The 13,831-nt window shown below is 41.9% G+C and overlaps 1 protein-coding gene across 1 annotated transcript in view; it reads right to left on the bottom strand.

The window, feature by feature from the left end:
- NRK (Nik related kinase) overlaps window positions 1-13,831 on the bottom strand; it is a 97,701-nt gene that overhangs the window by 32,193 nt on the left and 51,677 nt on the right. The window contains exons 10-17 of the mRNA XM_054388446.1: window positions 13,533-13,708; window positions 11,707-11,779; window positions 11,097-11,292; window positions 10,088-10,252; window positions 9,332-9,475; window positions 5,156-5,308; window positions 838-969; window positions 22-89 (exon numbers count right to left, since the gene is read on the bottom strand). Of these exons, the coding sequence (XP_054244421.1) occupies window positions 22-89; window positions 838-969; window positions 5,156-5,308; window positions 9,332-9,475; window positions 10,088-10,252; window positions 11,097-11,292; window positions 11,707-11,779; window positions 13,533-13,708 (1,107 nt within the window). The remainder of the gene's footprint in view (window positions 1-21; window positions 90-837; window positions 970-5,155; window positions 5,309-9,331; window positions 9,476-10,087; window positions 10,253-11,096; window positions 11,293-11,706; window positions 11,780-13,532; window positions 13,709-13,831) is intronic.

Below are 13,831 nucleotides of genomic sequence, written 5' to 3' on the forward strand. Positions count from 1 at the left end.
ACAAAATACTTAAGAATTTACCTTGACAGGCATCTCTGATGGCCAGGCTGATCCTTGCTGTAAAATTTAGAGGTTGTCCTTTCCGGAACCTTAAGGATTTAATGAAATGTTTTAAGGTTTGTATTTTACACTCAGTTAATAAACCTAATGCTTACCCTGCATCAATGAAAAAATAACATTAATCAACACAGATGAATAATGCTTCAGTGGGACCTGTGGAGAGGACTTTAACACTGGAAGCTGCAGGTCAGCAGCAGGCACCACCAATTTGCTCCAGGCTTTTGCAATCCATCAGGGTGCAGACTGCAAGTGGTTTGCACCTTTTCTTAGAGTCAGCATTATTCTTGGTCGATATTTAAAGCAAACTCATCTGCAGTCACTTAATGCACCTTTCCCTAGATAGTGAACTGCCTTGCATACCACCAAAGGGCTGAGGAAAGAGACACCCCCCTCCAACTGCAACACAAAACATGAATACAGGCATGCACAAATATTCTTGCACTTGCTCTTAGCAATACAGCATCCCCTGAGAATTACACAAACCAATGAGTTTTTCTGCAACAAGATAGATTTTTCACAGAAAGAGCAGCTACAAATACTTGGTTTAAAAAAACCTCTATCTGCTTTCACAGATCCTGCAGATTAATATGTACATAGAAACTCAGAACACTGACCTTATAAATTCCTACCTTCTTTCTAGATCACTGAGACCCAGTTAATGTACAAGCAATGAGATTTTCACTGAATTTAATGATGTCTAGAAGATGGGTACTAGAGAGCACAGGGAAACTGAGTGGAGTGTCATTGACTGTGCCAAACAGCCTGAGTTTCATGTACCTTTGGGGGTTGTTCTTCGTTTGGACCCATCTTCCAGAAGACATCATCCTGCACAGGGCTGAGTGGTGCTGTCATCATATCTGACAGTGAACTGCTGTGGTACACATCCTTACTGGCCCGGAAGTTTTCACACTTGAAACAAATGAAATAGATGTTAAACTGTATTTCCCTGCCTAGACAACAGGTCCTCATCTCGACAGATATCAGTGGTTCTGTTTGTTTCAGTAAACACACAAGGAGTACTGTGCTTGGATACAGCCCTACTCACCATTTTCACTGTGAAGTAAGTTATTCGTCCCCAGCATGTTAGCATGTTAGGCACAAATATTTCAAAGTGAAGGGTACAATAAAAAGAAACAGTAAGAGCATGTATGCTGTACATTTATCTCTCCTTTAATCTGTGGAGAAGATAATAGGGCACTGGCAATGGACAGGATAGTAGTTAACTGGATGATGCAAGATTTACTGTGGAGAGGTATTCAAACCTGACCATTGCTTCTGTTTCAAAATTTAGAGGGTAATCACTGAGGGAATTCACCTCCCCTAAGTTAGATGTTGAGTTCCAAACTAGTCTACAAGCCCATCATCAACCCTGAATCAATGGAGGCAAACTGCCACCTGGAAGGATTTTCAGCTCCCCAGTGGTTATGGAGGTGCCCCAGCCCTCTGTAACAAATTTTTCAATTGTTTGATAAAAAGCAAATTTGCAAAAGAAACTATGCTCTGACCATGCCTCATGGGTGGTCATATCCGGGTGCTCTCATTGTGACTACTTGTGTTTAAAAGATATCTTCAAAGGTATCAAATTAGAGCACTGGGATAGCAAATGGCCTAATCATGGTGGAGAGTAGGAAAGAAATCAAATCACTTCCTTATAAAGTCTCCATTCCAAGGATACAACAACTAAGAAGTGTAAAACTCAATCTAAAATAATCAAAATTTGGTTCTCTGATTCTTTCTGTATTTAAAGGAGGAAAACACCCCAAAACAATTAAAAAACCAACAAAAAAAAGATAGAGATAAAAGGGAAGGTCCTTTAAATTCCACACACTAATCGTCTATTGCACCAGCATCTTGCAAAGGGGAAGAAAGGCAGAGAGCTAAAAAAGTCAATGGAATGTGCTGATCCTCCCTGAAATGAGAAATCCTCTTGGACACAAGACTGAGACAGAACACATGGAAATGCTGTGTGATCTGGGCCCATCTTGAGGGATTGCTGTGCTAGAGCTGATCTGATGTCACAGAAATAGAAAAAAATAGTAAGTGGAATGCCTGAAGCTGTGCCGCTTCGTGCTTTACCTTGCCAGACCTCCCATGCAAAACAGGGCTGGGGCTCTCCAGAGATGCTCTCAGCTGGCCAGAACACCACAGGCTGATGTCCTTCCTGTGCCAGGAGGGAACCCATGCCCCAGCACAGTAACACACCTCTGCTGGGAGGCACTTCTTTCTCAAGGGCACTGCAAGACCAGCAGCCCCACTGCTTGTGGACCTGAGAAAAAGGCTGGCAATTTTTGAGTCAAAGTCCAAACTCTTGTGTCCCAACTGAGTTACTACAACTTAGATCAGAGGCAGCTGCAGTTCAGCTGCCCCATAAATGACTCACATAAATATTTTGATGATTTATCAGCCCAAGTCTATAAAATTCTCCAGTTCTCCAATGTGAAAAAGTAAAATGCAGTAACTGAGTCCTGTGCACAGCTTTTCAATAATACAATATGAACTCCCTACAACTCTATAAGACTAATTATTTCATGGGAACAGTGTTCAAAAATACTTAAATATTGACAGGTGGTAATTCCATAACTAATTAAATATAGCAGATATCCATTCAAAAGTCCCATCACAACCTCCCACACCACCATGGCAAAGTCAGCTGTCAAAAGCTAGCTCTGAGAAGTTCACCTAGTTTAATATTCAGGTGCTTTTTCTACTTTTTTCTTGGACAATATGTTCTGTTGACTCCCTTCACAGAAAACAGCTTTTTCAGCAGTTACAACATCTCATAATCCAAGTCCTTTCATTTTGTCAAAATTACTTTTTTGTCCAACATGATTGTCACTAATAATAGCTTTTAGTTAACCAGAATTATTTCAACAGCAAAGTGCTCCCCTGAAATGATTCACCATGAGTATAGGAACAGGTTTTATACCCAAGTATATTATTATCAGAACACAGGGAGATTTTTTTTCCTTGCTACTTTTTTTTCAACAAGATACTTTGCTTTCTAAATTCCAGCTTTCAAGTCCTGCAGACTACCAGAAAACTACTTGTACTTAAGAGCACAGGTCAGCTTTGCTGAATCATGATATAAATAACTGACTGGGTGAATCCAAGGTCTGCAGATGGTACCCACATACCTTCTTTGGGCAGAGAGACACCAGTACACCTGTTCTATGTAAATCCAGGAAGTGATGCCTACTTTGGGGATAATTTCTGTAGGACCTGTAAGTCTGTAAATCCTTGCAATTTCATAGCAAGCCAAAGAAACAAAGTCTCAAATAACTCCCAAAAAAATCAGTGTTTGATATTCCCCTAAGTAAAGCCAACACTAACAACTATTGTGAACTACTGAGACTTGAGCCTTAAATTGGTAGACAAAATTCTACCTACTATGGGTATTCAAACACACCTAACAGAACTAAGGAAAAGGACCCCTTGCTGCCTGAAATTGTAGCATAAGGTGATAGAATACAACAGACTGATTACTAGAGTTAGTTTAAGAAGACATAGGAGCAAGAAGTTTAAAAAAAAAAAAAAAAAAAAAAAAACAGTCTGCACTGCTTTTCGGAGGATGTCTAAGTTACTGAATCTACATGCAGGCAGTAGGTAAGTGCAACTGTTGTTACAAAACAGCATAAGAAAAAGGTTTTTATTAAAGTTCTGAGCAGATCTGGGACACTAGGTCAATGCATGACCTAACACACTGCTAATTCTTCTAACAGTGTTCTGTTTCAGCCACATTACTCCAGACAATAGAGGAGATCTAGCTAGCAAATCCTACAGGAAAACCACAGTCAATTATAAAACACAGTTCATTACAGATGTGAGCTCAATTCCTCCACTAATCAGGCAGCAAGAGATGCTATGCAGAGAAACCGTCTCAGTGACTTTGTGAAAGAAGCCTCTGGGATAATCTGTATGTAGTCCAGAAGGGCTCATCCCATATCACCACAACCAGAGAGGCAGGCCTGCTAATGTGCTGCAGTGAGCACAGAACAGGTATAAAGCAGGAGGAAATGGTACACTCTCATCTGGTAATATTTCACACTGTTCTTACCAGACAGACAGGATACAAGACACAAGAAATCATGCTCCCTGCTCAGGAGCTGTGTTAAGATTTCCAGTGAAGTAATTTTAAAAAATATTTGGGCAACCAGGATGTGCCACAAAATCTCACTGAATACGATTATTTCATTTTTGTCTGAGCAGAGCAGTGATGACAGGTGATCCCTCTTTGACAAACCTGGCTTGAAGTTCTTCAGCACAGACATCTGTGATGCATTCAGCTTGCGTTTTAACTTTGCAGTTCACTTCTTTTGAAAATCAACAGGACATCCACATATCTAACTACACAAGTATATTGCTGAGAGTCTTTTAATCTCCAGGTGAGTAACTGGGCCTCACATTGCCCTAATATTTCATAGCTAATGCTGGCATCATATCCAAAGATGCTGCTATTAGCATCAACAGCTGCTGCCAGCCAGCAAAAGGAAACACAAGCCTTCAGAGGATTTATAAATTACCTGTTGATGTTCATCTGCCCTCCATGCTAATACAGATGGTGAGAGTACAGATTAGCTTCTCCCTGCCTACAGTTCCTACCATCCTGAGCACTACTGACTTGTGAGTAGGTAACTGGGCAGCTACCAGCAGGGAGTGAAATCACACAGTAACAACTGTGCACCACTTGCTGCTATCACCCTTAAGTAACACCATCACTTTAAACAGCATAAACATTTTGTAGTGTAGTTTCCATTGTTTCCTCACCAGTCCCCGTAGCAGCTGGGAGAGGTACCTCCAGCAGGGCACAAAGGAATGAAGTGGCTTGTCCTAGGTGACACAGCAAACCTAAAACACGGCTCCTTTCATCCTGGGAGTGGAATTTTTACAGGGTAGGACTATCCTCTGTAGAGCCATGGTGCTCCTGCAGAGTCCTAAATGCGCTGCAATAAACCATGGACTCTACTACTTTCATGGCAGAGCTGAAATATTCACTTCAAGGAAGCTGCCAGCCTTTACCCAAGGCTAAGATACCCACAGCTCTTTGCTCAGGAACGACCCCTGCTTCCTCCTCCCCACCTGGGCAGCAGTACCATACCTGTACAAACACGGCTCTCTGTGGTGCAGGGGTGCAAGGGCTGGAACTGCTGCCAGACCCCATCCTGGCGTGTGGTGCTGCGTCGTGCCCCAGCACTGCTGGCCACTGCAGGGAGGGCTGCATGCTGTCGCTTTTCTTCTTTCGGTCCTCAGCCTGAGAGGGAGAAAAGCAGCAGCATGTTGCACACTGAGCCTCAGACTTTGCAGCCTGGATGTTCTCCACCAGCAGCAAGGTGTATATGGACTCTGATGGACTTTCCCACTGGGGAGAGGGGAGCCCTGGCACAGTATGAACCACTACTGCCTCTTCATCTGCTACTTTTCCTTTTCCATTTCCATTGAGTTTCCATCAAAATGCAGCAAGGAGAGGGCCTGAGCTGCCATCTACTGTGTTCCAGGTCATTCTATTTGCTGCAGGGTGGGATTTTAGCTGGGAGGAATCAGCTGTCAGTATTTCCTTATCTTTGACAACATGAAGCCTGTTTTGCTGTGCATTTATTACTCCCTTCTGCAACAGTGCTGGGTTTGGCTTGGGTAGAGTTAGTTTTCTTCATAGTAGCTGGTTATTTGGCTATGGTTTGGATTTGTGATGGAAACAGTGCCAGTAACACAGGGGTGTTTTTGTTACTGCTGAGCAGTGCTCACACAGAATGAAAGCCTTTTCTGCTCCTCATCCCACCTGTGACAGGCTGGGAGTGCACAGGAACTTGAGAAGGGACACAATGGGGATAGCTGATATCCTATACCATATGACATCAAGATCAGCAATACAAAGCTTGGGACACTTAAAGTGATGTTTTGTCTTCTCAAGTCACCATTACATGTGATGAAGCCCTGCTTTCCTAAGGATAGCTGAACCTACCTGCTGATGGGAAGTGTTGAATGAATTCCTTTGCTTATGCATGCAGATTTTGCTTTACCTGTTAAACTGCCTTTATCTCAAACCACCAGTACTCTCACTTTTTTCCAGTTTTCTCCTCCATCTCACCTGGGGAGAGGGAGTAAGCAGCCACCTGGGCCTTAGCTGCCAGCTGGGGTTAAACCATGACAACAATGCTGGCATTACTGCATGTTGCTTTCTAGTTCAAAACACTTAACACACTATCTTTTGGAATGCTACTTGCACGGTAGAAAAGACTGAGGAACATGACCTAGAAGGAATAAAAGTCCTTTTATTTCCTGAGGGCATTGCTTATTACAAAAATCTTTATCTTATGGTTTTGTCCCCACAAGTCTTTCCAGTTTCATTCAACATGACTAATTCTCATTCTCTAGCGTAAATCTTCATCATATCCTCTGATTCAGCAGCCTAGAAATGGATCTACACAGTAAACTAGAGATTAATGCCATAAAAACACCCAGTTATCTGTGTCTGGGTGGGCATTCTTAATGATATCTCTCCCTGTATCTGGCTGTTTGTGCTTCTGTCAGGAAGGTAAGCATATTTGTAACACAGCCTAGGAAACTGCTGAGGAGGTGGAAAATGATTCCACTTAGTTTCACAGATCTTAAATGAGGAAAAAAAGAACACACACACACAAAAATAAACCCACAAACCCCCCTTATTAAAACATGCAACACAGCTAAACACCATGAAATTCTAGCCCCAGTGAACTTGAGTATTATACTACTCAAGGTCAGATTTTCATTACTTGCAATTTCTGATAATGAAAGGCAAATTTTACCATAAGCAAGAAAGAAAATGTAAAAGCTAGCTATGACATTTACCTACTAGTTCTGTGCCCAAAGGGTTCTTGTATGCAGTATACTATGATCCAGATACAAACTCACACGGCTGACACTTTGGGCTCCCAGAACCAATGCCAGCCCCTATCCAGGCACTGGATTAGTGCAGTGTCAAGCCTGAACCAGGCATCTCTCAGCTCATTAGCTCTGGTGCCAGTGGGACCAGATAAAGCACAGAGTGAGCTCATGTCTGCACACACCAGGAGAAAGCTGTCCTGACCTGCCTGCAACAGGATGAGTGCAATGGCAAACATAAGGAACTCTTAAGAAAGGGTTCTGTGGCCACAAACATTAAACTTGAAGCTTTGGAAGCCTTTAGGGGGTTTTGTTTATTTTTAATGCCTCAGTGTATCAATAATTCCAGAGGGTTTGTGTATCAATAATTGTTAGTGATGCTACAAATGACACTGAGCAGTAAAGAGCATTCAAACTCACTCCTGAGCAGGCTATCTCTATCCCTGTGTAGAACTCTCCCAACACAGAAAACAGCATCACTTTGGCTAATAAATTGGAAAAGATCTGTATCGACAGGAATAAATTGAGTTACCACTGTTAAAAACAGTCAAAACTTCAAAGCATTTTTAAATTGCAGTGAACAATTGTGACTGCTGAGATAATTACAAGGTCTCAAACTTCACAAAAATGCAGCCCTGTACTAGTAGATTTTAGTGGAAGTGACTTTTAGTGACTTCCACTTCCAAGTAAGTAATAATGTAAAATAATTTTATCTTTGAAACTATATTATGGTAGCCAAAATGACAAGATCCTCATACTGTGAGGGTAAAAGGCAGGCAGCACTTAATCTGGAACTAGTGACATTTTATTTCACCACCAAATTAAGTTAACTTAAAAGTTCCGTAATACATTTCATTCTGCTACAAAGTGGTCATTTACAAAACAAAGCCAAACCTAGAGATGAGTATTTAAGCTGACATTTGACAGTTCTTTTGACTGCTAACTACAATGTAGTAGAAAAGAAAGTTACAGTAACTGAGTTGCATTTTCTCCCCACCCACCAGAAGCCTAGCAAAGGCAAAACACTTCTAATGACTTCAATGTGTAATTAACAGAAGCAGCTACTTCTCTGTCCACACCCGATTTCCTCTCCAGATGCAGTAAGAACTAGCTCTCTGCCATCAAATAAATACTGATTTCCAGAAGAATTCAGTCAAATTTCAGTAAAAAATTCTTGAACAAATTCTTTAATCAATCAGTGCAATAAAGCCTTTGGAGTTAGGGCATTTGGAGTTTTGACAGTTCAGTTGTACTTCTAACAGAGTTATATTCTCTTGTTTTCATGAACTGCTACTCTAACAGGAAGCTTAATATAATTTGTTTTCATTACTTCATATTGCTGCTTAGCTGTTTTCAGACTACATTCAGCTATTAAAATTCATAATTTCAACAATCCTAGCAGATTCATTTAACTGTTCATCACTATAGAAAATTTCAGCTAAAGGAATCATTTGCAGCATGCAGTCACACATACACTCATACGAAGCAGTGACAAAGAGGGCACTTGTTTAAAGACTGCAGCAAGATACTAAGAGGCAACACTCAGCTTTCCTCCTACTTACATGAGCACGAGCTGTCCTCATGACTTGGCTGGGGTATTTTGGGAAGATGCTTTATCATTAATGCAGAGACCATCATATCCACTATTCTACAGCCACCTGAGGAGGCTTCTGTGAGCTGCTAAGATTTCTGACATTGACCCAGACTTCAGTAACACAATAAGTCACACCAGCTGTAGAACTGGGCTCACACGTTAGGATTACATCAAAAAGAAAAATAAGTGTGCTAGGAATGATGAGATAACATAAGTGGAACATAATCTTTTCACAATATCTTAACAGTAAGCAGAACAATTTGGTGTGCAGAAATACTTCTAGAGCTAGCAAAGGAATGAAATGGATTATAACTCTTAATCAAGGATTATATATGGCCACCCTTGATCCATCAAATCTTACCTACCTAAAATTCTGAGAGACAAAGAACAAGAAAAGGCATCACCACTTGACACTGGGGCATAGAGTTCTATGCTTGGGTGGTATGACACCATTCTGTGTCTGGAGCAATTTTGTGAACCCTAAAATCAAGGCACAGACTGTTAAACCTCAGATGATACCACGTTAATTTATTTCTCTTTGGAGGATAAGGGAATGACACCTGGTTAACCAGAAAGACTCTGCTTCCCAATTCATCAATCAAATCCTTCTCTGAACTCGAGTAGAAGTGACAAAGGAATATTTCCTTTCCCTTATCTTCTACATTAATGGAAATGAAAAGCTTTACTGTAGCATAAGTGTGTAATGAGGCACTGATCAAGCTCCAGATTTATGTTTAAAGATCAATCTGTTCTCTTTTTCAAGCATTAACACAGCATCATAAACTGCAAAGAACCAAAATGCTACATTGGCCAATATAGTACCTCTTTGCTTGTGCTGCTTGATGGAGGATTCCCTGGTGAGTTTGAATTCTTCTGCTTGTGGTCATGTTGGAGAGACAGCAGCTGTGTCTGGTCTTTGGGGAGAGTTCGATGTACCTTCCTGTTGTGTTGTACATCTTCCACCTTCTGAAATCAAACAGTGATGAACCTCGGTGAGAACAATGCCTTGGGGCACAAGCAAGCTGACCACTGGAAACGTGGGTCTTGCAAAGAACTGAGTGAGCACAATTACAGCAGGGCTGACAGAAGAGAGACAACCCCAAGCAATAGGAAGCATAACACAACTATGAGAACTCTGTGTTTAGCTTTTGAGGCAGCATGTTGGAAATTTTTTTTTAAATTTTATTTTCCCTAAAACCAGAGGACTTTAATCACACACTCCATGCTTCTGTTTGACTATAAACCCGTCTGCTTCTGAAACACTACAGAGCATTGTGGCCAAGGTGCCAGACTTGACAAGAAGATTTTAGCATTGAAAGAGAAACAGAACAGAACAGAAACAGCAGGGACAGAAGTGAGAGAGGCAGTGTCATTGCCACAGATAAAGAGGATGACTCAGTAACACGTAAATTAACTCCATGAAGGCTGAATCTGAGAACAAGACGCAGTAAAAGCTTTATAAAAGTACCTCTCTAGTCTGTGACTCAGAGAATGGGAACACCCTTAGGGAACTGAAAAAGACAGCAGTGTCAGTAACAGGGAGCTGTGAATTTCTGTCAGTGAACACTTTTTTCATACCTGCTTCTTTTCCGATTTCTTCTGTGCATCTACCATGAACTGTTCGTCTTCCACAGCCCTTTTGTCCTCTTTGTACCCTTCCTCTCTCCTCTGCATGGCCTTAGCCTCTGGCCACCTCTGCTCAAACTCGTGCTGTCTTCGGAGCTCTTGCTCTCGCCTCTGATGCTGGAAGACAGCCAGTGAATAACATGGCTTATTTTACTTTACTTTTGCACCCACCAATTACTTATGCCAGTGTCCATTAATCACAAGGCCCGTTTCCTGCTGCACAGTCACTGAAGGGGATAGCCGATACACGGCACAGCAGAAGTGGGCAGCCACAAGCTGCCACCACAATGACTGCCAAACTTGAAGTGAAACCTTTGCCCTTTTGGCAGCTGAGGGCAGATTTGCCATTCATTTAAGCAGGCATGTGAGATCGCTGTGATTGCTGGCAGCTAATCTAATGACAAATGTCTTCCTGTCATTTGGAGAAGGAAGAGTTTTTCCCGAGCCCTGGTTTAGCGGGAGTGGCACTGTGCTTCACAAATGCCAGTGCCAGAGTGCTCACACAATGCCTGAATTTTGTCAGGTACTCCATGAGAAGAGACACGATGCCTTCAACACCACAGTGTGTCAGACAACAGCTATCTTGTAACATCTTAAACAGAAGCAGGGCCAGGACTCTGGATCAGAGAGACACACTGAATTGGGCAATAGGCATGAGAAAGCGATCAAGATCTCTCACCCCATGTGTCCTGGGCTTCCACTACCAAACGAACTCAAGCAAAACGCCCTTCCTCCTCCCCTCTCAAAGCTCAGGGTAAGTTGCCAGCAGGAAAGTGACAGAGCCTATTTAAAATAATTTAAAATTGTGTTCAAAAGTGCCACAGTTCTCCCAAGGCTAAGACTACAACCCAGGCTGTGCTGACAATTTAACACAGTCTTCTTGCCTTTCAAAGCCTACTCTCTATAGGCACATTTTTCGTTTGTGATGAGACATGGAACAAGAATATAAGCCAGTCCCTACGTCCTCCAGCCTCCTCCTCTGCTCCTTCTGCTGCTCAATCCGCTTCTGCCGCTCTGTGAGCAGCTGCTTCTTGTATTTCTCCTGGTCCTTCAGCTGCTGCTGCTGGCGATGAGGGTCAGAACGGTTTTTGTTCTCCTGCTGCAGCCTCAGAAATTCACGGCGGAGAGTTGACTCTCCTGGGAGATTAACTATGGAGCTGAAACAAAGTGGAGGTTTCTGCATGACTAAACATAACATTAAAGAGAGAATATAAGGTGCGTTGGGAATTGCTTATTGTCCCGTGTTAGCAAATTATGATGTTCTGTTAAATCTCCAGCACATTGACTATGCATCTGCACTCACTGTGCTTCAAAACAGCCTGAAGTTGATTACTGAGTCCTTCATTAGAGGGTTTCCTCCCTAGTGCAGGGGAACTAAAGTGCAGCTTATTACTGACACCTTGTACTCAGCAGTTATATTTGATAGCTTAAAAAGAGTTAGAGCTACTGGAGGGGATGCAAGAGATAGGGGATTCAGAGCAAGTTAAGAAAAGCCATTCTGTCTGAGGACAGCTGCCTTCAATGAGGACAGCTTGTGCAATCAATTTTTCTATTCCAGTAATAAAATTAACCTTGGTTCTCCTTCATCTTCATTCAGCTCATCATCTTCTTCCTCACTCCCACTGTAATCATAGTCTGTTTCTTCTGGGGAAAAAAAAAAAAGAAAAAGAAGAAAATAAAGAACAATAAAGAAACCCCAGTGGAGCAGTGGAGGATGCTGTTAAATGTAAGACACGATCTTGAACTTGGTTTCTGAGCATTCAACCTTAACTATGTGTAGCTCAGCAAGAATTTAAAAGCCACAGGTTGCACTGGGAGGCTGAGGGAAGGTAAGATACCCATATACATAATTCAAAATCTAGTTCAGATAATGTTTCAGGATAGCCCCTTTATACAATTCCACCTTTTCCCTGGACTGATTGTATTGGTTTTGCAAAACTAACCTGTTTTCACAATCTGAAGTAAATTAGGCTAAACCCACAGAGAACTCTAACCCCCATAACACCAGCAGAGACATTCTCCAGAAAGAAACGTAGGACACAAAAGACTGTCCTGCTCTGCTATTGTATCCTTGCTGTATAGCTAAGTTGAGGTCTTGAGTAAATCCAGGTTTCCTTTTGTATTACAGCAAATAATTAAAAAAAGAAATAGGAATAATAAATCAATGATAGTTTTAGCACAGTGCTTCAAAAGAAGCTGGCCCATAACTTTAAAAATTGTCTTCAAGAGTAACATGAAGCAGGTTTTTAAGGGATAATTCTCTGCATTGCTGCCTACATAGCACGCTAAAGGGGGAGCTTTTTTTTTTCCCAAGTCACCATTTTGAAGTGTATAGTCTGGCAATTTAGCATCATTCTCCTTTTCAGATGAGCCTTGATTAAAAATAGATTTTGACCTGAAAAGTGCTAACTATCTATCAAGAAGTGACTGTTATCACTGCACCATCACCCCCAAGGGCATTTGTGAGAAACTCTCACTATCTTTTCATTTGAACGTGTTTTGAGATTCATAGCTGAAAGAGGTGGCAGAATTTGCAACTGCTACTGGAGTCAGTAAACCCACAATGCAATAGCAATTCCATTTTAGGCAACTCATGTTGTGAAATCAATACTTGGAGTTTATAAGCCACTTTCTGACTGTGTAGTGATTTCCAAGTTTGCCCTCATAGTTAGTGAGATTCACAGCGCCCCTGCCAACATAAAATACACTGAAGAGCTAGAGAAGAGAGAGGGCAGGGAACGCAGACAATCAACAGGCTCTGCTCTCTCTCTCCACCCAGCCCAGCTCTTAGTCTGCTGTGCACAGGCATTTACACAACTATCATGCCCACTCCAGCACTACTTCTTCCAGGTTTTGCTCTGAAGAGTAAGGCCAGCATTTGGAAGAAGCTCAGATTCCCTTTTTCTTCAGCCACTATGTGAAACAGTTGATTCATTACACCCATTTGCGTTTTGTTAGAGCTTAAAGGCCTTTTTGAGGCCTCTTGAGCACTCCATTGCACAACGCTTAAGGAGGACTGCTGGCCCCAAAGAATTCACAAGCTAAAACTATATGGAGATGACTGGGAGACAGACAGATGAACTAAGAGACAGCGTTTGCTCGCTGACTGCTACCTACATACTCAACAAAGGACAGATCTAGACTTGGCTCCTCGCTCACACTGTTAGCATTAGGGTTGTTCTCAGTGACTCAGGGTCAGTCAGGTTCCAAAGACTTTAGCACTTAACTACCATTAAGGACCTAGGCTTTGGGAAAAAGATCTTCAAAATAGCCCCACCACTACCAAGGACAACACTTTCTCACAGTTTTCCTGGTTTTAGCATTTCAGTTGCATCTGCCTTGCAATTTACTGCCAAAATGACTTTTGCAGTCCCTTTTATTGTTTTTGCTACATTACCCTTTTCTCCTTTTTTCTTCCTGGTCCTGTCCAGGTGGTCCTTCAGCATGATGCGCACCTGCCGTTCATTCTGCATGTCTCGGATGAAAGAATGCTTAAGCAAGGTTTCAGTGGATGGACGATGTAAATAATTTTTTACAAGGCAGCTTTCAACAAAGTTTAGGAATTTCTTCGACCTGAAGAAGACAGAAAAATGGAGAACAACTGTAATCCTTTCCAACTTGTGTACCAAGCACCACCCCTGAATGATGGGGAGCACTAACTTTGCCAGTTTTCCTTCTCTGCAACCGACACAGTTT

The sequence above is a fragment of the Indicator indicator genome, chromosome 17, assembly GCF_027791375.1.
Source record: "Indicator indicator isolate 239-I01 chromosome 17, UM_Iind_1.1, whole genome shotgun sequence".
Classification (NCBI taxonomy): Eukaryota; Metazoa; Chordata; class Aves; order Piciformes; family Indicatoridae; genus Indicator; species Indicator indicator.